At 40.2% G+C, this 24,439-nt stretch overlaps 1 protein-coding gene across 1 annotated transcript in view; it reads right to left on the bottom strand.

Annotated features, from left to right (window-relative positions):
• The window catches only part of LOC135467223 (protein RRP5 homolog), a 41,933-nt gene that overhangs the window by 7,852 nt on the left and 9,642 nt on the right, over positions 1–24,439 (bottom strand). Inside the window, exons 14-33 of the mRNA XM_064744987.1 lie at positions 23,266–23,412; positions 22,553–22,732; positions 21,422–21,556; positions 20,529–20,600; positions 19,465–19,656; positions 16,693–16,767; positions 14,772–14,867; positions 13,954–14,176; positions 12,788–12,934; positions 10,567–10,703; positions 10,180–10,293; positions 9,816–9,883; positions 9,454–9,579; positions 8,767–8,860; positions 8,409–8,497; positions 8,200–8,262; positions 7,552–7,642; positions 6,423–6,506; positions 1,143–1,242; positions 208–472 (exon numbers count right to left, since the gene is read on the bottom strand). Of these exons, the coding sequence (XP_064601057.1) occupies positions 208–472; positions 1,143–1,242; positions 6,423–6,506; positions 7,552–7,642; positions 8,200–8,262; positions 8,409–8,497; positions 8,767–8,860; positions 9,454–9,579; positions 9,816–9,883; positions 10,180–10,293; positions 10,567–10,703; positions 12,788–12,934; positions 13,954–14,176; positions 14,772–14,867; positions 16,693–16,767; positions 19,465–19,656; positions 20,529–20,600; positions 21,422–21,556; positions 22,553–22,732; positions 23,266–23,412 (2,498 nt within the window). The remainder of the gene's footprint in view (positions 1–207; positions 473–1,142; positions 1,243–6,422; positions 6,507–7,551; positions 7,643–8,199; positions 8,263–8,408; positions 8,498–8,766; positions 8,861–9,453; positions 9,580–9,815; positions 9,884–10,179; positions 10,294–10,566; positions 10,704–12,787; positions 12,935–13,953; positions 14,177–14,771; positions 14,868–16,692; positions 16,768–19,464; positions 19,657–20,528; positions 20,601–21,421; positions 21,557–22,552; positions 22,733–23,265; positions 23,413–24,439) is intronic.

Below are 24,439 nucleotides of genomic sequence, written 5' to 3'. Positions count from 1 at the left end.
TATCATTATCAACCATTTTATCTAAACAGTAATGATTTATGATTATGGTGCAACGTTCTGAACACTTTTCAGAGCTCATGAATACAAAAACTATTGAAGGAAAAAATCCAACTTTTTTGAAGAACAGACTACCAAAACTCAAAGTAGTTTGCTGAGGAACTCAATAAATGACTACACATTTACTACAACATCAACATATGACTTTACCTAGAAGGGCGCAGAGACAAGGAACAAAGATGACGACCTTCAGAATCAGAGGTTTGAAGGTCGCATGATAGAACCCGACAGCGGACACACTGGCCATCCCTGAAGCCCTTGAGCGGGTTATCCCTGTACTTGTCCATCACATCAGTTAGCCACACCCTTCCAATGTAATTACCCCACAAGTGAAGGTTCAAGGCTGTCTCATTGTGAGTGCGGCCTATCACCAAGCCCAATGTCAAACAGCCAGCTCTGATCACCTCAGGCACGCCTGTTCAAGAACATGCAATCAGTCTTTATTCACTTATTTGTTCATTTAAATATTTACTTTTACGTAAGAATATTTGTATATGTCAACGGCTGGCTGAACACTATTTCACTTAATATATGACAGCAGCCAGCATTATGTTGGGGGGAAAACTGGGCACAGCCAGACAGAAGTACATGTCCACCCACAGGTTGCTGGCAGACCTTCCCACATATGATCTCGGTGAAAGCCAGTCTGAGCTGGACTTGAACTTACAGTGACGGCACTGAGTCATTGTGCTGGAACAAGTTCTATTCTGAAGGAATAGACTGTCACAAACACAATCACAAATGAATAATTATGGTATAATGCCACAATAACAGGTATATTGCAGATATATTATGGCAATACTGAAGGGAAAGACAATTTCCTCAAGCAATACTAGTAAAAGTATGAAATCTCGATTAGTTTGACAGTAGACAAACAGACATAGGCACACTGACAGATTGATCAATTATAGTACCTAAAAGTTTCTGTTACACAGATGACTGCTTTAAGGAGGATAACCGTTTACTGATAAAATACCCAACAGCTTCCCTTAGTACTCAATAATAGCTTTAAAAGGTTTATGTGACATTTTATGACAAACAGCACTGCCTGATATTTCTGGAGAGTACAGGCAGCAATTACTGACCTATGAGTGAGAGTTCCAGTTCTCCTCTATCCATCACCTGAAGCACTGTGGCTTGACACACCTGCCCTGGCTGATAACGCTCTGTTCGCTCATCTACCACCTGTTACAAGACACAGTTGCATAGATACTCCTTTACCTGTCTGAAAATTACCTCAATATCCCCTCGACACAGATGGTAAAGAATAACCCAACTGTCTGCCTATCAGGACAAACTCACAGACAATATCATTAAGCTCTGATACTGGAGATGAGGTTATCTTCAAGTAAACACGAAAACACCCATCACTCAACATAGATACCCGGAAAAATATATCACCAGCTGAATAAAACTTGGATGTTCTTGTCTTGCCATATGACGTCAGCGAAGACGGAAAACAAGATTAATTTTGGAGCAAGAAACTGCAAAAAAAAAGAATTTGTCACTTCTGGAATGGCAGTCAGTTTTGTTGGTGGCAGTGACAAGATTGCTCAGGATAAATCAACAACCTGTGGCTACTATTACACAAACTTTCCATGTGAAATTAAAAATATGTACACCATATAAGTGGAAGACAAGTGGTCTTCAATGGGCATTAGACTGTACAATCAGCAAGAAGTATATCATCAACCGCTTGTTATCGTCATGGCCATGCTAATAGTCAGAGCAGGGTAATGTACAAATACCCTGTCTAAGGCTGGCATTGAACCAGACAAAAGGGTCTTAACATTAGACTGTACAATCTGAGAGAAATGCATCATCAACCGCTTATCATCATGACCGTGCTAATAGTCAGAGCAGGGTAATGTACAAATACCCTGTCTAAGGCTGGGATTGAACCAGACAAAAGGCTCTTAACATTAGACTGTACAATCTGAGAGAGATGCATCATCAACCGCTTATCATCATGACCATGCTAATAGTCAGAGCAGGGTAATGTACAAATATCCTGACTAAGGCTGGCATTGAACCAGACAAAAGGGTTTTAACATTAGACTGTACAATCTGAGAGAAATGCATCATCAACCGCTTGTTATCGTCATGGCCATGCTAATAGTCAGAGCAGGGTAATGTACAAATACCCTGTCTAAGGCTAGGATTGAACCAGACAAAAGGGTCTTAACATTAGACTGTACAATCTGAGAGAGATGCATCATCAACCGCTTATCATCATGACCATGCTAATAGTCAGAGCAGGGTAATGTACAAATACCCTGTCTAAGGCTGGCATTGAACCACACAAAAGGCTCTTAACATTAGACTGTACAATCTGAGAGAGATGCATCATCAACCGCTTATCATCATGACCATGCTAATAGTCAGAGCAGGGTAATGTACAAATACCCTGTCTAAGGCTGGCATTGAACCACACAAAAGGCTCTTAACATTAGACTGTACAATCTGAGAGAGATGCATCATCAACCGCTTATCATCATGACCATGCTAATAGTCAGAGCAGGGTAATGTACAAATACCCTGTCTAAGGCTGGCATTGAACCACACAAAAGGCTCTTAACATTAGACCTGTACAATCTGAGAGAGATGCATCATCAACCGCTTATCATCATGGCCATGCTAATAGTCAGAGCAGGGTAATGTACAAATACCCTGTCTAAGGCTGGGATTGAACCAGACAAAAGGGTCTTAACATTACTGTACAATCTGAGAGAAATGCATCATCAACCGCTTATCATCATGGCCATGCTAATAGTCAGAGCAGGGTAATGTACAAATACCCTGTCTAAGGCTGGCATTGAACCAGACAAAAGGCTCTTAACATTAGACTGTACAATCTGAGAGAGATGCATCATCAACCGCTTATCATCATGACCATGCTAATAGTCAGAGCAGGGTAATGTACAAATACCCTGTCTAAGGCTGGCATTGAACCACACAAAAGGCTCTTAACATTAGACTGTACAATCTGAGAGAGATGCATCATCAACCGCTTATCATCATGACCATGCTAATAGTCAGAGCAGGGTAATGTACAAATACCCTGTCTAAGGCTGGCATTGAACCACACAAAAGGCTCTTAACATTAGACTGTACAATCTGAGAGAAATGCATCATCAACCGCTTGTTATCGTCATGGCCATGCTAATAGTCAGAGCAGGGTAATGTACAAATACCCTGTCTAAGGCTAGGATTGAACCAGACAAAAGGGTTTTAACATTAGACTGTACAATCTGAGAGAGATGCATAACTAACCGCTTATCATCATGACAATACTAATAGTCAGAGCAGGGTAATGTACAAATACCCTGTCTAAGCCTGGCATTGAACCAGACAAAAGGGTTTTAACATTAGACTGTACAATCTGAGAGAAATGCATCATCAACCGCTTATCATCATGACCATGCTAATAGTCAGAGCAGGGTAATGTACAAATACCCTGTCTAAGGCTGGCATTGAACCACACAAAAGGCTCTTAACATTAGACTGTACAATCTGAGAGAGATGCATAACTAACCGCTTATCATCATGACAATACTAATAGTCAGAGCAGGGTAATGTACAAATACCCTGTCTAAGCCTGGCATTGAACCAGACAAAAGGGTTTTAACATTAGACTGTACAATCTGAGAGAAATGCATCATCAACCGCTTATCATCATGACCATGCTAATAGTCAGAGCAGGGTAATGTACAAATACCCTGTCTAAGGCTGGGATTGAACCAGACAAAAGGGTCTTAACATTACTGTACAATCTGAGAGAAATGCATCATCAACCGCTTATCATCATGGCCATGCTAATAGTCAGAGCAGGGTAATGTACAAATACCCTGTCTAAGGCTGGCATTGAACCAGACAAAAGGCTCTTAACATTACTGTACAATCTGAGAGAAATGCATCATCAACCGCTTATCATCATGACAATACTAATGGTCAGAGCAGGGTAATGTACAAATACCCTGTCTAAGCCTGGCATTGAACCAGACAAAAGGGTTTTAACATTAGACTGTACAATCTGAGAGAAATGCATCATCAACCGCTTATCATCATGACCATGCTAATAGTCAGAGCAGGGTAATGTACAAATACCCTGTCTAAGGCTGGCATTGAACCACACAAAAGGCTCTTAACATTAGACTGTACAATCTGAGAGAGATGCATAACTAACCGCTTATCATCATGACAATACTAATAGTCAGAGCAGGGTAATGTACAAATACCCTGTCTAAGCCTGGCATTGAACCAGACAAAAGGGTTTTAACATTAGACTGTACAATCTGAGAGAAATGCATCATCAACCGCTTATCATCATGACCATGCTAATAGTCAGAGCAGGGTAATGTACAAATACCCTGTCTAAGGCTGGGATTGAACCAGACAAAAGGGTCTTAACATTACTGTACAATCTGAGAGAAATGCATCATCAACCGCTTATCATCATGGCCATGCTAATAGTCAGAGCAGGGTAATGTACAAATACCCTGTCTAAGGCTGGCATTGAACCAGACAAAAGGCTCTTAACATTACTGTACAATCTGAGAGAAATGCATCATCAACCGCTTATCATCATGACAATACTAATGGTCAGAGCAGGGTAATGTACAAATACCCTGTCTAAGGCTGGCATTGAACCAGACAAACGGTCTTAACATTAGACTGTACAATCTGAGAGAAATGCATCATCAACCGCTTATCATCATGACAATACTAATGGTCAGAGCAGGGTAATGTACAAATACCCTGTCTAAGGCTGGCATTGAACCAGACAAAAGGGTTTTAACATTAGACTGTACAATCTGAGAGAGATGCATCATCAACCGCTTATCATCATGGCCATGCTAATAGTCAGAGCAGGGTAATGTACAAATACCCTGTCTAAGGCTGGCATTGAACCAGACAAAAGGCTCTTAACATTAGACTGTACAATCTGAGAGAAATGCATCATCAACCGCTTATCATCATGACCATGCTAATAGTCAGAGCAGGGTAATGTACAAATACCCTGTCTAAGGCTAGGATTGAACCAGACAAAAGGGTCTTAACATTAGACTGTACAATCTGAGAGAGATGCATCATCAACCGCTTATCATCATGGCCATGCTAATGGTCAGAGCAGGGTAATGTACAAATACCCTGTCTAAGGCTGGCATTGAACCAGACAAAAGGGTCTTAACATTAGACTGTACAATCTGAGAGAAATGCATCATCAACCGCTTATCATCATGGCCATACTAATAGTCAGTATTTATTTATTTACTATTTATTTGATTGGTGTTTTACGCCGTACTCAAGAATATTTCATAAATACGATGGTGGCCAGCATTATGGTGGGTGGAAACTGGACACAGCCCGAGGGGAAACCCACGACCATCCGCAGGTTGCTGGAAGGCCTTCCCACTTACGGCTGGAGAGGAAGCCAGCATTAGCTGGACTTGAACTCACAGCCATCGCATTGGTGAGAGACTCCTGGGTCATCAAGCTGTGCTAGCACGCTAACCGACTGAGCCACGGAGGCCCCTACTAATAGTCAGAGCAATGTACAAATACCCTGTCTAAGGCTGGGATTGAACCAGACACAAAAAGTGTTAACCACTAGGCCACAACTCCCTTCCCCCATGGAATTATTGTTCATATTTTCCATTATCCTTTAATATCTTATTATCCTTTAATGTATACTCTGTATTAACATGGAAGGAACCCAGCAGACTGAAATCAAGTCAATTACACCTTCAAAACTTACAAATTTTTAGTAATTAGGTAAATCCAGAGATGACTTACCAGAAACTGGATCTCTTCTAGCTGCAGATCACACACATGTCACCATTCACAAGTACATCCAGTTTTTAAATTAACTTAATACATCTTAATACTTAATACACAAATGCAGTGAGGAAAATATTTAAACTTTTCTATCACTCAGCTAAAATTACTTTTACTAGCTGATCTTCGTTAGTAAAAGAATTAGCTAGGGCCATTTTGGTCAGATTAATTAAATTGAAACTCTTTTTTCCTTCAAATCGGCTAAAATCAGCTGACAAACTTCTCATCCGCCCACATGGACATTTCAATACAGCTCTGATTTGGGTACTTTTTATTCAAATGACCGCAGTCAGCTTTATGGGTTGAGGAAACCAGACTAAAACCAATGCCCATTGCCTGAAACCTGAAACTCCTTCTGACTTACAACCATGGTATAACCAGCACTTGAGGAAGCAAGGCTCAAATGTTTAACATCGCGTGTCAGCTAGGGAACTTTCTGACAGAAGTCATTAGTCCCATCAATTCCCTCAATACACTAATGTCAGACATTAGCAACCATGACCCTGATGACCTTATCCTGTACTGACCTTGGCATCGGTGGAGAGGTGAAGGACATGTGCTCTCCCTCTCACAGTGTGCGTCACAACAAACCACAGATACTGGCCGGAAAACTGAGGGGAACAAAACAGTTTACTCATAAATACTGGTGTATAACAGGTGATCAAGCATTAGCTGACTAAAGGCTCAGAGCACCAACATACATGTACGCTAAATGACCTGAAGTTTTGTCCTGGGGCTCGGAAAGTGCATCCGAGGATTCACTGCATGGATTGTGGTTCTTACTGACTGGGCGCTGCGGGAGAGAAATGACGGTAGTCAGGGGATTATATGGACAATGTATGTTCCCGAATGTAATAAACAAGCTCACGTTTCACTGAGCAGTTGTTCTATATGCCTGCGCGTATGACTGACATACTGTATCGGAATTACATGGACACGGGAAGCTGATGACAGATATTTCTCAGTGAAATTCGTTTTTAACTGAAATACATTTGTACACATATTCATTGGATAACAAGGGCTCTCAGCAGACAACCGTTCACCAGATAACGGTGTGAGGTGACTTGCATGTAGGCCTAAACGAAATAATAGGTTTGTTTGCAGTTTGCGTTGAGTATTTTGTTTGGCATGATCATGAGGTGAGATAGTGTTTGGAATTTAAAAGTTTGTAATAGATATCCCCTGTCCTGATGCTTTCTTCAATATCACTCCAGGGTATAATTAGAGATGTACATGTAGGCCTACTAGGTGGGAGACCTGCACACCTCACCATCAGTGACTTGACCCCATGTGGCAAATTTTAGCAGCCAGCGCTGACTAGTGCCATGCAGGGTAATGAAACGTACAGGAGGCTAATCACTCTCTTCTGTCATCTTGTTGTCAACTCAGATCATGCGAAAGTAAATGACAGTAAACTCATGTGCAAAACTTTAGTTCATTTACCGTTCATCATAAATATGGTCCTTAAAGCCTGTATTACAATCCAAGCAACTAACTGCACTTAATTCAATAAAACACAAATTCCAAATAAATAAATAACTTAACAATAATAATAACCATTGATGGTATTTTCGTACACTTGTACAGTCTTTAATGGTATATCTACTAACGCTTACTTCATCTTTAACACTTCTTTTTCCCTTTAATACAACTTACATGATCTACATAGGCGGTCACTGTGTCTCCAACCTTAAACTTTTTGGCTTTAATCTCCTCTCCTGGTCTTAGTCCCTTCTTCTCTAACACACTGTGAAAAGAGAAATACTAGCTTAGGTCCATACATGTAACCTTAGCCTGTGTATCTGTAACGTAGGCTGTGTTTAAGTGGGACAGAAAATTCACACAGTAGCAGCCCAACAACAATCAAATGGCAAGCGTCCAAATTAGCTGCTGGTGTCTTTACTGTAGAATTTCTTTTTAATTTTTTTTCTCTTTAGCTGAATATCTGTAATTTTTTTACTAATCTGGTTACTGTTTTACCTCATGCTCAAAATCATTACCTTCCCATGACAACCACCAGCATTATGCTGGCAGAGCCCCCGGGAAACCTGTGATCATCTCCATATTGCTGACAGAGCGTCCCACGTATGACCAAAGAAAAAGCCAGCATGAGGTGGATTTGATCTGACAGCTCCTACCCAATTACGCCAGTACATAATGTACATGTTGCACAGCTAATAAAGATGCCGATGGGAAAAAAAACACACACACACACAAAACCATAAGCAAAATGACCAAAAAAAAAATCGTAACATTCTGCTTCTTACATAGTATATATAAAAAAAAAAAAGATATAACGATTACCTTGGTAGAAGACTGCATTCTGGGATAGACTTGATGGCATTAGCATGGGAGAACGGTAAAAATCTGAAACGAATTAAAATAATTTATGCCATCTACAAAGAACAAAAAAAAAAACAAAATATGTCAGGCTTTTAGACATTACATAGCTAGCTTAAAAAGTCCATGCAATCAGAACTCTGACTGATAACAGTGTTTGGTATAATACTTACTTGTGAGTTTTAACCTCTCTAAATCCAACCACTTTCACCGATATTCTTTGACCGACAAAATCTTTGTATTTTTTCATTGGAAATGAACCCTGAAAACAAATTTAGAAGGCATACAACACTATGACATGTACAAAGACCAGCTGTGTTACTGATAATGATGTAAACATGTAGTCATTATTATTTCTTCTGCATTAATTTAGGTGAAATGAGTAAATATCTTCATCAAAGTTAAATGTTTAACTTACACATATCAAATAAGATGCCATTAATCATAACAACTCTCACAAACAAATGACAAGCATGAAGAACGTGCAGATGAAGTATTTAGCTGCGTCACATAAGGGACTGGCTATCTTACCACGACTGTGTTGTCTGGGACCTGGGTGATGTGGACTCTACCTGGACTGTTCCTTACAATGACATTCATCTGCAGATCATGGACGGCTTTTACTCTGAACACAAACATACATTAATTACACTAAATCCTTAACAGTTCCATCTCAGGCAATGCACATGGTCTGGCATATTAGTGAAATGTTTTATGAAATGGACAGGTTCTTTCATTTAATGTCCGTCTCTACCTGAACAACAAATTTTAGTGTTTAAATGAATACTGTTTAAACACTGTGTATAAAGTTATACTTTACTGGTAAAATCTAATGTAAGTATTACCCTTCTGTTTTCAACTCTTTGACAAGGAGAAGCAATTGCAAAATGAAATTAATTTTACTTTCAAGAAAATTTTGAATTACTTGCACAGTACACAGAATTTTCTAAAAACATATTTCACTCTGCAATTCAGCGTATGTATTTGCGTATTCTAGGCTTCAATAGATATGTTTGCCTTGCAGGACAATGGTCTGGTTGATAGATGAAGGAAACTGTGGAGAAACCAGAAGAAACCAAGCAGCATACCCGTTACCAGAAATACTTCCTGATGTAAAGTGACAGCTTATTCTGTGAGAGCACTGCCACAGCAATTTATGAGGAGACAAGCACATAAGACAGCAAGCTAGAATGTACAGTTATTCATAGATAAACTCACAAAGCCTTTGCTATGGTTCCCAGTTGCAGCCCAGGCTTTCTGATGTCATACACGTGGCCTTCCCCAGTTGTCTCCCCTGACTCCACATACTCCAACCAGTTCCCAATCACTAATCCATTCTCAACACTAGGTAAGACAAAAGTGAATGGTTTTCAACAGACAATGGCACAGGTTTGAAAATTGAAAATAATACATTGCAATCATTATATATCACCACTAAAGGCAGCATACACCATACTGCAGGGAGACCCGCAACTGATCAATAATGAAGGATGCCACTAAAATAACCAACATATTAAGAAAATTAAAGGAAAAAGTCTGTACCATAGATATAATTACAAAGCTGCATATATGTTCAATACCTTTTGATAAATACTGATTTGACCTCGCCTACTGAGAATTTCACCTTCTCTAAGACATCATTAAGGTGCTGAAACAAAGAGCAAAAAGACTGAAATCATTAGGGACAAGAATAATACATGTATACTTAGTAAAATAAATAATACACTTATAAATAAATGCATACAATTTATTTAGATCACTTATATGATGAAGGCTAGCATTATGGTGGATGAAAACAGGGCCGAGTTGCGGGGAAACTTCCTACATACCACCAGCATGTTGCATCCAATAATACATCTCAGATGTATATGTAAACTAAGAAACGTTTCTACCAGAAAGGTTAGAATGCTTAGTGTCAAATACAGTAGAAGTACACATATGTACCTTCCTGACTGGGAGATAGGCATATCCTCCTAAGGCATGCCCACGAAGTCCCACAACAGCAAAGTCTGGCTTGACAAGAATTATCTCCCCTTTAATGATTTGCCCTTCCTTCACCTGTCAATCAAAGATTTTCACACTATATTAACACAATGTTGACCAGATACAATGACCAGGTGAACCATTCCAGGTGAAATATCCATTGCTTAAATCAGACATAAACCTTCTGTTAAGTACACATAATTCATCATTCCTTTATAATGTTTCCTGTTAGGAGGAAAAGATTTTGAACATAATCAACTATCTGTATTAATATGTTATTCAAATGTCTCTTGCGATTAAATGTTTTTCACCATGAACAGTTTAATTTTCCACTAGTGAATGTTTTACCTTGGTGAAACGGTTTTCTTTCCTGTGCTTGGCTGCTCGTATGTGCTCCTCATTTAGAGACAGATCTACACTTAGCTCTGCCAGGTTGACACAAAGGACAACGGCTTCATGCTGACGGCCATTCTCAAGTGTCTGACCTAAAGACAAATCAGACCGTTACATCATTACCCACACTTCGCCAATATACAATACACGCCTCATCAATACACAACACACACCTCACCAGTACATAACACACACTTCGCCAATATACAATACACGCCTCATCAATACACAACACACACCTCACCAGTACATAACACACACTTCGCCAAAATACAATATGTACCTCACTAATATACAATACACATCTCACCAATATACAATATACACTTTACCAATATATAATATACACCTCACCAATATACAATACACACCTCACCAATACATAACACAAACCTCACCACTATACAATATATACCTCACCAATGTACAATACACACCTCACCAATATACAACATATAGCTCGCCAATATGTAACATACACCTCGCCAATATACAATACACACCTCACCGATATATAACACATATCTCACCAATATATAATACACACCTCGCCAATATACAATACACACCTCACCAATATACAATACACACCTCACCAATATACAATACACACCTCACCAAAAAACAACACACACCTCATCAATACATAACACACACCTCGCCACTATATAACACACCTCGCCAATATATAACACACACCTCGACAATATACAATACACACCTCACCAATATATAACACACACCTCACCAATATACAATACACACCTCACCAATATACACTACACACCTCACCAATATATAACGCACACCTCACCTACATACACCAACAAAAGTAACCAGGTTGTTAATAGCCCATAGCAGCACAACATAAATGATGCTGGAATATTAGAAGTCCTAATACTAAACAACTCAGAAAATACAAGTTAAGCAACTTGGTGAAGTCATCAACATATAGCTTTTAGTTCCTACTGAGTGTCATGAAACTTTCTGCAGCATGTGACCTCCATCACAACTATAATGATATAATAAGATTTAAAGCAGAACTCAAATTCTCTGAGAAAAGTCACTTTTAAAATATAATGTTTCCTTTTTCTAATACTGATGATATCCTGATCTTGTTCCAACATGAGTAATAATTTATTTATTTACTAAATTGAAGTGATGATTGCCACAATTATGGTGGGAGGAAACCGGGCAGATAATCATCATGAGACGCAGGCCAGCATTATGGTGGGAGGAAACCGGGTAGGTAATCATTATGCGACGATGGCCAGCATTATGATGGCAGGAAACCGGGCAGATAATCATCATGAGACGCAGGCCAGCATTATGGTGGGAGGAAACCGGGTAGGTAATCATCATGCGACGATGGCCAGCATTATGATGGCAGGAAACCGGGCAGATAATCATCATGAGATGCAGGCCAGCATTATGGTGGGTGGAAACCGGGTAGGTAATCATCATGCGACGATGGTCAGCATTATGATGGCAGGAAACCAGGCAGATAATCATCATGCGACGATGGCCAGCATTATGGTGGGAGGAAACCGGGTAGGTAATCATCATTCAACAATGGCTAGCATTATGGTGTCAGGAAACCGGGCAGATAATCATCATTCAACAATGGCTAGCATTATGGTGGCAGGAAACCGGGCAGATAATCATCATGCGACGATAGCCATCATTTAGGTGTCAGGAATCCGGGCAGATAATCAGTGAAGAGGATGCATAGTTACATGAAGTGCATTCCATACAGAGGAACCTCCATTATAACCCTATAAGACTATTCAATTTTTATTAAGGTTGAACTCAAATTAAATGTCACACTGATTAAATGTCCATTCACCATTTGATCAAAGAAGAAATGTGAAACCAAATGTACCGATTACAAGGACATGCCTTACATTTCAATGACACTGTAGCAGCATTAACAAGCAGTAACGTCATCAGAATTCTTAGATTACAGGTTTCATTTAGGTAGGTATAATCATCTTAGTTTGTGTAAACACCAATACATGTACCTGGGTATTGGGGTGGGGATATTGAAAAGTGACTGAATTTCTAGAATGGTAGAACAATTATGATAGAAAGTACATGCATCTGTGAAACACCAAATGGGCAAGAACTACCCTTGCCCCTATTTTAGGAGAAGGGGAAAAAGAGCAGTCATACTAACCTTCAATAAGATCTTTGTTGCACATTCCTCGTATCTCGTTTCCCAGATCACATGACACAACTGACCGGTTCTGATTAGTTATCGTCACAGGAACTAACTTGCCAACGGTCAAATCGGCCAAACTGGACAGTTGTTTCAATGCTCTATCTGTTACCAAAGTTAGAAAACATAATAAAAATTATTTATTTATTTTTGCCACTGACCTTTGGCAAGACACTGATGATGAGAATTGCCAGCTGTGACGCACACATATGCTTACCATACTGATGGGAGACTATTTTCCTCATGCGGAAGCCCATTTACTGCCACCTAATTAACATAATCCAGGATGACCAATGGAAACAATCAGAACATTATAAGCCGTAACATGTTGTTGTTGTAAAGTTACTGTGAATGAACACAGTGGAAGGTTGAATACGGGCCAACTTTTGCCACATTTGCTGACTGAGATTTTAAGCACGGAGAGTGTGCATTTGTGGGTGATCAGTGACCCCAGGTGTTGTATTAGAGTTTATTTCATTGGAAATGCAAAGCTAAGTAGTCAACAACCAGTCACTTGTAAATTAAGTGAATATTAATGTAATGCCTCCACTTCGATCATTTTGCACTCATTTGCCAAGGTCTTTTTGTCATTGGCTAACAGAGATCATGTGACTAGACGATTACTACATAATCCACAAGATTTAGATAATGTAATGTTTGTTGTCATCCTTCCTTAGTTTATGGCATGTGCTGACATGTAGTAGTACAAAGTTTCTGAGTCTTTTTTCAAAGAGAAAAAAAGTGTTTGAAGAAAAGGTTTCATAAGCTCTTAAGAGTTTATGAGTTAGGTCAGTGACATAGGCTGAGATCATAATCTGAAATCAAAAGATAGCAAATATGCCACAAACATGAAAACAAAATAGAAAAAAATTTTTTTCATGAATTCTGTACTGTTACCTTAAATACATACTGCAACATTTACAAACAACTAAATGGTGGCGCAAACACAGTTTTCCTGAAAATCGTTCAAAATTTAGATTTTACAATGGTCTAGGCTGTGAGCCAGTTCAAACCAACATGTGAAGTTAAAATAGACAGGTGTAAACGCCGCTTTCTGTGCAGCACTTAACACATTAATATTTTCATGCACTTCATTACAGAGTTACGTAGACAATACAATGTACCTTTTCTCTTCTTTTGTAGTCCTGCTCTGATTTCCTCTCTCTCCATCAATACAGTGCTCATTACCTCCAGCATGTTTTCATTGTTACCATGGTAACAATCCGCAAGCCTTAAGCTGACGAGAAAGCGTGATTTCTCTTGATCTACTTCAACCACTTTAGCACTGACAGACGTACCGACTGGAAACTCGGCAGAGATGTCTGAAAGTCTCCTATCACAGATAAACTGTAAACATTAAAATGTTACACATTAAACATCCATCCATGGATACACTGTATGAAAGTGAAGAATATCAAAATTAACATGTACAAATTCTTTTTCTTTTTAACTTACCTGCATCATCCTTCACATTTACACAAAAGCAAGTCAACCAGTTTTTGAAAATCTCTCACACCTCAATCCTTGTGAAATGCTGATTGAGGTAGTTTCTAGCGTTACACTGCTTTCAATATATCTATGTGTAGGCAAATTCTGTGCAGTCAGAGTCAATCATGGGCTAACCTATTTAGCACATACCATCGTTTTTGAGCAACAAAGCATGACACTCAAATTGTATAACAGAAAATAGAACTTTCACAGATACTATTGATACTATAGGCAAATCCTGGTGACTGATTGATTGAGCATGTGAGGAGAACAAAATGGTGTTTGTTCATTCAAAAGTAAACCATATTCTTCAGAGATAAAATACAACATTTTATAAAATACACAGATCTTCAGATCTGAGGTGATTGACAAATCTGACTGTGTCATAATCACCCACGAAATAAACTTTCCCTGTCAACCATAGTGACATGACACAAGAAGACGGAGTTCATACCTTATTAGGAGCAAGGCCAAACATGCCTCCTGGGAACTCTACAAACACCCCATACTCCATGATGTTCTTGATTGTTCCTGGTAGAAGTAGACCAGGCTGAAACACAACAACAGTTAAAAAAATGTGACAGATGAAAACACCAATTATGTCATGTCAGCAAACTACAGGTGATGTCCTGAGTGCAATTCCTCCTGGTATAAAAATCGGTGACAAGGATAAATCAAACTGTCCAGGGTTTCCAGGTGTGAAAAAAAAGGTGAAAAAGATTGGCGAAGCTGCCCGTAACACTTAAACAAGTGTGAAGACAAGTGAAGAAAAGACAAGTGAAAAAAAGGCAAATGAAGAAAAGAAGAAGAAAAGACAAATGAAGAAAAGAAAAGTAAAAAAAAGGCAAATGAAGAAAAAACAAGTGAAAAAAAGACAAGTGAAAATAAGAAAAATGAAGAAAAGACAAATGAAGAAAAGACAAGTGAAGCTGCCCATATCTTCCACGAGTAAGAAAGGTGTGAAAAAGGTGAAAAACATGTGAATCTGTGCACAGCCAGGTATACAAATATGTCCATGTCCATATCCTCCTTATACAAACATGGTGGGCTTACGTGTACATCACGTGGACAAGCTTACATGTACATCACATGGACAAGCTTACATGTACATCACATGGACAAGCTTACATGTACATCACGTGGACAAGCTTACATGTACATCACATGGACAAGCTTACATGTACATCACATGGACAAGCTTACATGTACATCACATGGACATGTACATCACATGGACAAGCTTACATGTACATCACATGGACAAGCTTACATGTACATCACGTGGACAAGCTTACATGTACATCACATGGACAAGCTTACATGTACATCACATGGACAAGCTTACATGTACATCATGTGGACAAGCTTACATGTACATCACGTGGACAAGCTTACATGTACATCACATGGACATGTACATCACATGGACAACCTTACATGTACATCACATGAACAAGCTTACATGTACATCACATGGACAAGCTTACATGTACATCACATGGACATGTACATCACATGGACAAGCTTACATGTACATCACATGGACAAGCTTACATGTACATCACGTGGACAAGCTTACATGTACATCACATGGACAAGCTTACATGTACATCACATGGACAAGCTTACATGTACATCATGTGGACAAGCTTACATGTACATCACGTGGACAAGCTTACATGTACATCACATGTACAAGCTTACATGTACATCACATGGACAAGCTTACATGTACATCACAGGGACAAGCTTATATGTACATCACGTGGACAAGCTTACATGTACATCACATGGACAAGCTTACATGTACATCACATGGACAAGCTTACATGTACATCACAGGGACAAGCTTACATGTACATCACATGTACAAGCTTACATGTACATCATGGGGACAAGCTTACATGTACATCACGTGGACAAGCTTACATGTACATCATGGGGACAAGCTTACATGTACATCACATGTACAAGCTTACATGTACATCATGGGGACAAGCTTACATGTACATCACATGTACAAGCTTACATATACATCATGGGGACAAGCTTACATGTACATCACGTGGACAAGCTTACACTTTTTTGAAGGATTATACTGAAAACACCAAATACCCTCATTTTCTGCCGTTTTTCGCATTTTTAGGATACCCTGTAGTCATACTGAATGCAATTTCTGGGATATTTGAGAAAAAGTACACACACGTAAACAATGATGTTAAGAACTGATTACTCCTTTGGGGTTTTACATTTCATTCAGCACATAAAAACAGAGTCATCACATGCCTCTCCAGGTGCTTTACCAAATCATCATGAAGCTTCTGTTGCTGGCAAATAAACTAACACAGAAGATAAAACAAAAAGAAACAACATACCTGTATTTCTGAAAATTGTGAGACTAAGCTTCCGTCACGAGAGGCTTGGATGTGGGAGAACTTGTGAGTGACCAGCTACATGTGGTCAAGGAGTAATCGGTCAAGCATGTGCATGTATCTGGGCATTACCATGGCATGGGGCATTACCATGGCACTGGGCACTGCCATAGCAATGGGCACTGCCATAGCACAGCGGCATTCCCATGGCATGGGGCATTACCATGGCACAGGGCACTGCCATAGCATAGGGATTACCATAGCACATGGGCATTCCCATGGCATGGGGCATTACCACGCCACAGGGCATTACCATAGCACAGGGCACTGCTATACAATAGGGATTACCATAGCACAGGGGCATTCCCATGGCATGGGGCATTACCACGGCACAGGGCATTACCATAGCACAGGGCACTGCCATAGCATAGGGATTACCATAGCACAGGGGCATTTTCATGGCATGGGGCATTATCACGGCATAGGGCTTTACCATAGCATAGGGCATTACCATGGCACACGGCATTACCATGGCACACGGCATTACCATGGTGCAGGGCACTGCCATAGCACAGTGGCATTCCCATGGCATGGGGCATTACCATGGCACAGGGCATTACCACAGCACAAGGCATTGCCACAGCAGAGGGCATTACCGTGGCACGGAGCATTACCATGGCAAGGGGCATTACCGTAGCACAGGGCATTACCATAACAGGGCATTACCGTAGCACAGGGCATTACCGTAACAGGGCATTACCGTAGCACAGGGCATTACTGTAGCACAGGGCATTACTGTAGCACAGGGCATTACCGTAGCACAGGGCATTACCGTAGCACAGGGCATTACTGTAACAGGGCATTACCGTAGCACAGGGCATTACCGTAGCACCAGGCATTACCGTAGCACAGAGCATTACCGTAGCACAGGGCATTACTGTAGCACAGGGCATTACCATAGCACAGGGCATTACCGTAGCACAGGGCATCAGAATCATGAGACTGAGCCAAGAATCATCATCTTGACACCACACAATTTATCACACATTCAACTTCAATCTCAGCATGGGAAATTATTGACCATGTGGACACTTCTTAAAGTCTTAAGTACATCGGAATATTGGTTGGTGTTTTGTAATATGAGTTGAAGAAACCGAGCACAGTCTGGTAGTACCAGCATACATGTGCCTCACCAGGTACCTGACAAACCTTCTGCCAGCATTATGGTGAGAGGAAACTGGGCAGAGTCTGGTAGTACCAGCATACATGTGCCTCACCAGGTATCTGACAAACCTTCTGCCAGCATTATGGTGAGAGGAAACCGGGCAGAGTATGGGTAGTACCAGCATACATGTGCCTATCCAGGTACCCGACAAACCTTCTGCCAGCATTATGGTGAGAGGAAACCGAGCAGAGTATGGGTAGTACCAGCATACATGTGCCTAACCCGGTACATGACAAACCTTCTGCCAGCATTATGGTGAGAGGAAACCAGGCAGAGTATGGGTAGTACCAGCATACATGTGCCTCACCAGGTACCCGACAAACCTTCTGCCAGCATTATGGTGAAAGGAAACCAGGCAGAGTATGGGTAGTACCAGCATACATGTGCCTCACCAGGTACCTGACAAACCTTCTGCCAGTATTATGGTGAGAGGAAACCAGGCAGAGTCTGGGTAGTACCAGCATACATGTGCCTAACCCAGTACCTGACAAACCTTCTGCCAGCATTATGGTGAGAGGAAACCGGGCAGAGTATGGGTAGTACCAGCATACATGTGCCTCACCAGGTAACTGGCAAACCTTCTGCCAGTATTATGGTGAGAGGAAACCGGGCAGAGTTTGGGTAGTACCAGCATACATGTGCCTCACCAGGTACCTGACAAACCTTCTGCCAGCATTATGGTGAGAGGAAACCGGGCAGAGTCTGGGTAGTACCAGCATACATGTGCCTAACCCGGTACCTGACAAACCTTCTGCCAGCATTATGGTGAGAGGAAACCGAGCAGAGTTTGGGTAGTACCAGCATACATGTGCCACGCCAGGTACCTGACAAACCTTCTGCCAGTATACAACATCAGCTGGAAGTTGAATTGACCTCAGTGCAGTTACAGTTAAGGGAATTGCAACCCATAAACATATCTGAGACAGCTAGGACTAAGATATATTATATTAGTCCTAGCATAAATAGAAAAAAAGAGATGAAGCAAATATATTCAATCATTTGCTCATTTCTATGCAATCTCCCGTCCTTGAGTTAAAAGACCATTTAACACTGTTGGGGAAACAAGTTTTTTTATTTTTGTGATCACTCAAGAATATTTCACTTACATGTATAGAATGGCAGCCAGCATTATGGTGAGAAGTAACTGGGCAGAGCTCAGGGGAAGCCCACAACCAGAGGAAAGTATGTGTACGTTAAGATTTTTTTAAGAATGCATTTGAAACTTTATATTTTACACTCCAAACTGGGACAAGTGACCAGTGACCAGTGAGGTTTCATCATTCAAAATATGTGTCTATATTATGAATGCATTCATAAAATGGACCTTGAAACAAACTATTTCAAACCAAAAATATGGGTGTTATATCACCGATACCTTCTGGGTCCCAAGTGATCACTGAGGGATTGTTTAATCAGTTGATAAAATAAATCAAACTATTTCCGTGGACAGTGTTATATGGTCTTTCGTCCAATATAAACTTCATTGGAGTGTTAGCTTTGCCTTACTGATCACAGTATACTATACCCAACCCTCAGGCCACAAAGGATACGGTGTGTGAAGTATGAGTCAGGTACATGACCTCTTTGATCACGTCTCCCACTTGGTACAGTTTCATCAGCTGCTGACAGTTCTCCCGTGAGTCGGACAGGTGAGGTTTGGGCAGGTAAGCAGGGGTGTCAGAGGAAAGAACAGTCACATCTAATCCAGAGTCCTTCTTCCTCACTACCTTACAGTCTACAATCTACAGAGAGATGATTGGACTGTGTTATCAAACTCAACTGTTTTAGTGTTCATGTATTGTTAAATAGCTTTAGATTAAAGAGAAGAATATTATTTATAAGAGAGAGTATAATTTAAAAACAGAAAACTTCTACGATCTAACATATGATGACAAAAAGCTGAACTGTACAGTTTATCATTCCAGACACAGAAAACTAAACTTTACACTCTGAAAACAGAAAAGTGAATTACACAACAAAAGGTCTCTGGTGAGACTACAATTTGACAACAGAAAATTGAAATTTACAACCTAAAATCTAAAAGTAGAAGACTGAACTGTGCACTTTTATCGTCCTCTAACAGAAATCTCCGCTCTAACATGTCTAAGAAAAAATGAAATTGTGAATACAAATTTGATCTGACAGAAACTGAACTGTACTTAGGCACTAAGAACAATAATATTATCATCTGATAATGCACTGATCCCAACCTGGACAAATTAAGCAGATGGAAGGAAAGCATTGGATATTAATTTAAAATTATCAAGATGAAGGCAGTCTAGTATCAGTAATTAAACAGAGATGGGTTGGTGTAACAGTGCTGCTGCATGCTAAAATCAAACATCTGCACCCAGTCCCGCAAAGCGGTGTACGACACTTTTTTGTCGTACATTTGTCGTACGATATATTTTGTACGTCACTCTTACCGTACCATCGTCCTATATGTGCGATTATCGTACATGTGCGACATATTTGTGAAACTGACCCCAGATTTACTGTGGGAACGTATCCCCTACCTACATTTTTTTATAAATGTTACACCCATCTGATGTTGTGACTGCTCAATAAAACAGACCCCTGAAGTACTAACATCTACAAACTTGACCACACTTACCTTGCCTATTTTGAAGTCTTCCGGTGCTGGGGTTGACTTTTGTTGCTTGCTTACCAGTCCTGCACCTCCAAGCTGTAATCAAATTTCATATCCATGTGTGAGGAGATAGATTTGCAGCACCAGAAACTCTTAAATACAACCAAGCCCTATATATAAAATTAGCAATGGTCTCTCAAAACATCATATGTGGAGTGATTTGTTGGACATGATGACTGTTTTGAGGTAAAACCAAAGATCCGAACATAATATATATTTACTTTTAAAATTTTAATTTATTTAATCGATTTTTGCTTAATAAAATACACAAGAATTTTTCACTTTATGTCAGTCAGTTTTTTTATCGGTGGAGGAAACCCGCGTGCCAGGGTACAGCACCCAACTTTGTATGGCAAGTTTATGATGATCATTCCAACATGATGTACAGGTATGCACATAATGATGGAAGACTAACGAACATAATTACCAGGTAATTAAGGACCTGCTAAAAACATAATGCAGACCACTTACATTGTGAGAAGAGTATGTGAGTGCTTGGGGTTTAATGTTGTACATATCAATTTTTCAGTCATTTGGTGAAGAAGGAGTCCTTAGGGTGCATGTACGTGTAATGTGCCTCCTTATTGCAGGACGGATTTCCAACACTCTTTTATCCAGTGCTGCTTCGCTGAGATGATTAACCGAAGGCAAGTAAGCCGCCCGCCCAAGCCATTATACTGATACAGGTCAACCAGCCCCTGCACTATCCCCTTCATGTTGAACGCCAAGCAAGGAAGCTACAACTTCCTCTTTTAAAGTCTTAGGTGTGACCCGACCCAGGCTTGACCCTGGATCTACCTTTCCCGAAGCGGACACTCTACCAACCCACTGTGAGAAGAAGCAATACGTGTAGTTACCTTAAATGAGAGCTGTGCTCTCTGCTGCGAGGGCTGAACACTAAGAACTCTACATCTAACCACTTGCCCAAGGTAGAACACCTTCCCTGGGTCAGGTACTCGCTCAGTACTCAGCTCGTCTTTATGAACCCAGCCCTAAAAGGAAAACGAAAGACACCATTTTCAGGGTTTAATCAAAATAGCCAAGTCTGTCACAAGAAGCTCTAAAATTCCACAAAAGAGCTAACCTCAATTAATACATCTTTCAACATTTTCCCCCAAAACTGGACAGTTTTAAAAACAGGCTTGAATTCAGGCCTCAGTGTAACAAACTGATGTGATAATTGTATTTTTCACTAGTCATCTTAAGATAACTATTATGGCACCAACGTAGGGTATTTATTTATTTGGTTGGAGTTTTACTCCCCCTTCAAGACTATTTCACTTATACAACAGCAGATAGGGTTATTGTGGGCGGAAACCTGGCAGAGTCTGGGGGAAACCCACGACCATCCGCAAGTAAAATTTCCCCCAAACGTCTGGTATGTGTAACGATACAATCAACATTCAGAGCAGTGTCACAAGACTGCCAGTTAATTTAATGGAGAAGTTGAGGGTAAAGTTACTTTCTTAGAGACTTCTCATTGAAATGTATAAACACCTTCAAGTAATTTTTCTGCAACTGACAAAAAGATAAGTAAAACATGTGTACACACAGCCTTAGCAGAGAGTCATGGCACATAATTTATAATGTGATTTAATGTGATTTTACCCCAGGAGGGCTGTAAGTTCACTGGTTCAAATCTTTACGTGGTTTCAGCAAATTTTGAACTCTGAAATATAAGCTCTTCATCTTCATCTTAATTTTCCAATTTTAGATTTTTTGATCAATCTAATAGTCGAAACAAGACCAGGGAAGGTTTATAACATCATCATGTGAGGAAATTAAATTTGAGACAGTCTTCCAGCAATTTGCGGATGGTTGTAGGTTTCCCCCAGGGTCTGCCCAGTTCCCTTCCCCCATTACGCTCGCCGCTGTTATATAAGTGAAATATTCTTGAGTACAGCATAAAACACCAATCAAATCAATAAATGACTCTGAGACAGGCCTTTTCAGTTTTGCCCCCTGCAAGCGTCACCTGTACAGTGTACCTTGATCTTGTTGTAGAATACCACCAGCACACCCCTGTCCTTAATGTTGGCTATGAAGCCCTCTGCCTCCATGCCGGGCTCCATCTGGTCGTAACTGCTTATGACTGGCAGCTTGGAGTTCACCAGAGATCGTTTGTTGGTCAGGAAGAGTTTAGCTTTGGCCAGGTCTATCTGTAATACCTGTACAACAACAACAACACATTAGGAAACTTTCTCTTAAACAGGAGCTTAAGATGTGACTCGAATGAGTTGAACTGGTCTTTCACAGTCGGTGCGTGTGGCATTGATGGATATACAACTTTGGACTGAACTGGAGAGCAACCTCCAGATGAATCGCATAGTCAGTTAGAATACGCTAGCGCTCAGGACCCTATGCAAAAATTGGGTTGAGTTGTGTCTTAAGTTCTTGGGTATGTCAAGCTATACTTGCACGTAAAACCAAATACATTTATTTAATGGTAAATTTAAGTTAATAAATCATCATCTTTTACTTTGTTTACAGTACAACCTAGCAAGCTTTACTTCAACAGATTTTGTAAATGTAAAAAGGAGTATCTGTTCGGACTTTTCAAACCTTAAATATGTCATTTTTCCATTTGATTTCATGGTACATGCCACTTACCTGGCCTTTACCTGGCCTTCAACCAACACAACCATACAACGGAATGTAGGAACAACAACAGCAGGTAACAAGAATTTAAATTGTCACTCACCCTACATTTTAACTTGTCCCCTTCCTTGAATTTCTTTTCCGGATGTTTCAGGGGAACATCAGCCAAATGAAGACTGGAGATAAACCCCTTTGTCCATTTGTCCAATTTCACAGACATGCCACTGTCATGGATAGCTCTCACCTGACACTGGAAATAGGAGTCAAAGAATAAGTTACCAAGTCAAAGCATTTCTCCACAAAATCACAAACCATTACTTATAACAAAATTGACAACTTCTGTTATGTGTAAAATATCCATGGTCACTATACTAAGTCAAACAGGGCTCTAGGACCAGTACACTCAGAGTTCTACTGGTCAGTTTGCAAGTTTACTGGTCCTGACACCAAAAGATTTGTGTTGTTCTTATTTTGCACTGGATAGTACAGAATCAACATGGAATGGCTAATGAAGAACAAAGATCATTTGTCATCTTCAATGAGTAAGTGAGTGAGTGCTTGGGGTTTAATGTCATAACAAGTTTTCAGTCATATGATGAAGGAGTCCTTAGTGTGCATGTACGTATAATGTGCCACCTTGTTGCAGGATGGATTTCCACCACTCTTTTATCTAGTGCTGCTTCACTGAAATGACTTACTGAAGGCAAGTAAGGTGCCCCACCCGAGCCATTATACTGATACAGGTCAACCAGTCGTTGCACTATCCCCTTCATGCTGAACGCCATGTGAGGAAGTTACAACTTCCTCTTCATCTTCAATGAACACAAATTTCAAATTCTGACATCATACAAGTCAATGTCAGGATTTGTACACTGTAGTGGACCATTGGCCCCCCCATGAGCAATGATGCTTTAAAGGTTCGCTGCAAGTGTCTGTGGTCATATTAGAGGTCTAATTTTTGATCTCTGATATATTTTCACACCCTCTCTTCTAAATAAGACAAACTCTTTTCTCTAAGAAGTTTTATTTTCTGCCGACCTGTCTGACCAGTATCACACAAAATCTACTGGTCAAACAGAAAATCCAGTGGCCTCCGACCACGGAACCAGTAAACAAATAACTGGAAGTACCGGCAGAAAATGTCTTCAGAGGCCTAGCCGGTTTAAATGTGCAGCTCAAACCACTTCAATCTTGATGGTTTAAACCCACTGGATCAGCTCAAGATTTTCACGTACATTTACTCTGGGTTTGTCACTCAAGAATGTGGCTAAGAGAAG

This window comes from Liolophura sinensis, chromosome 6, assembly GCF_032854445.1.
Source record: "Liolophura sinensis isolate JHLJ2023 chromosome 6, CUHK_Ljap_v2, whole genome shotgun sequence".
In the NCBI taxonomy this organism is placed as follows: Eukaryota; Metazoa; Mollusca; class Polyplacophora; order Chitonida; family Chitonidae; genus Liolophura; species Liolophura sinensis.
This window is presented reverse-complemented; position numbering and strand designations above follow the sequence as displayed.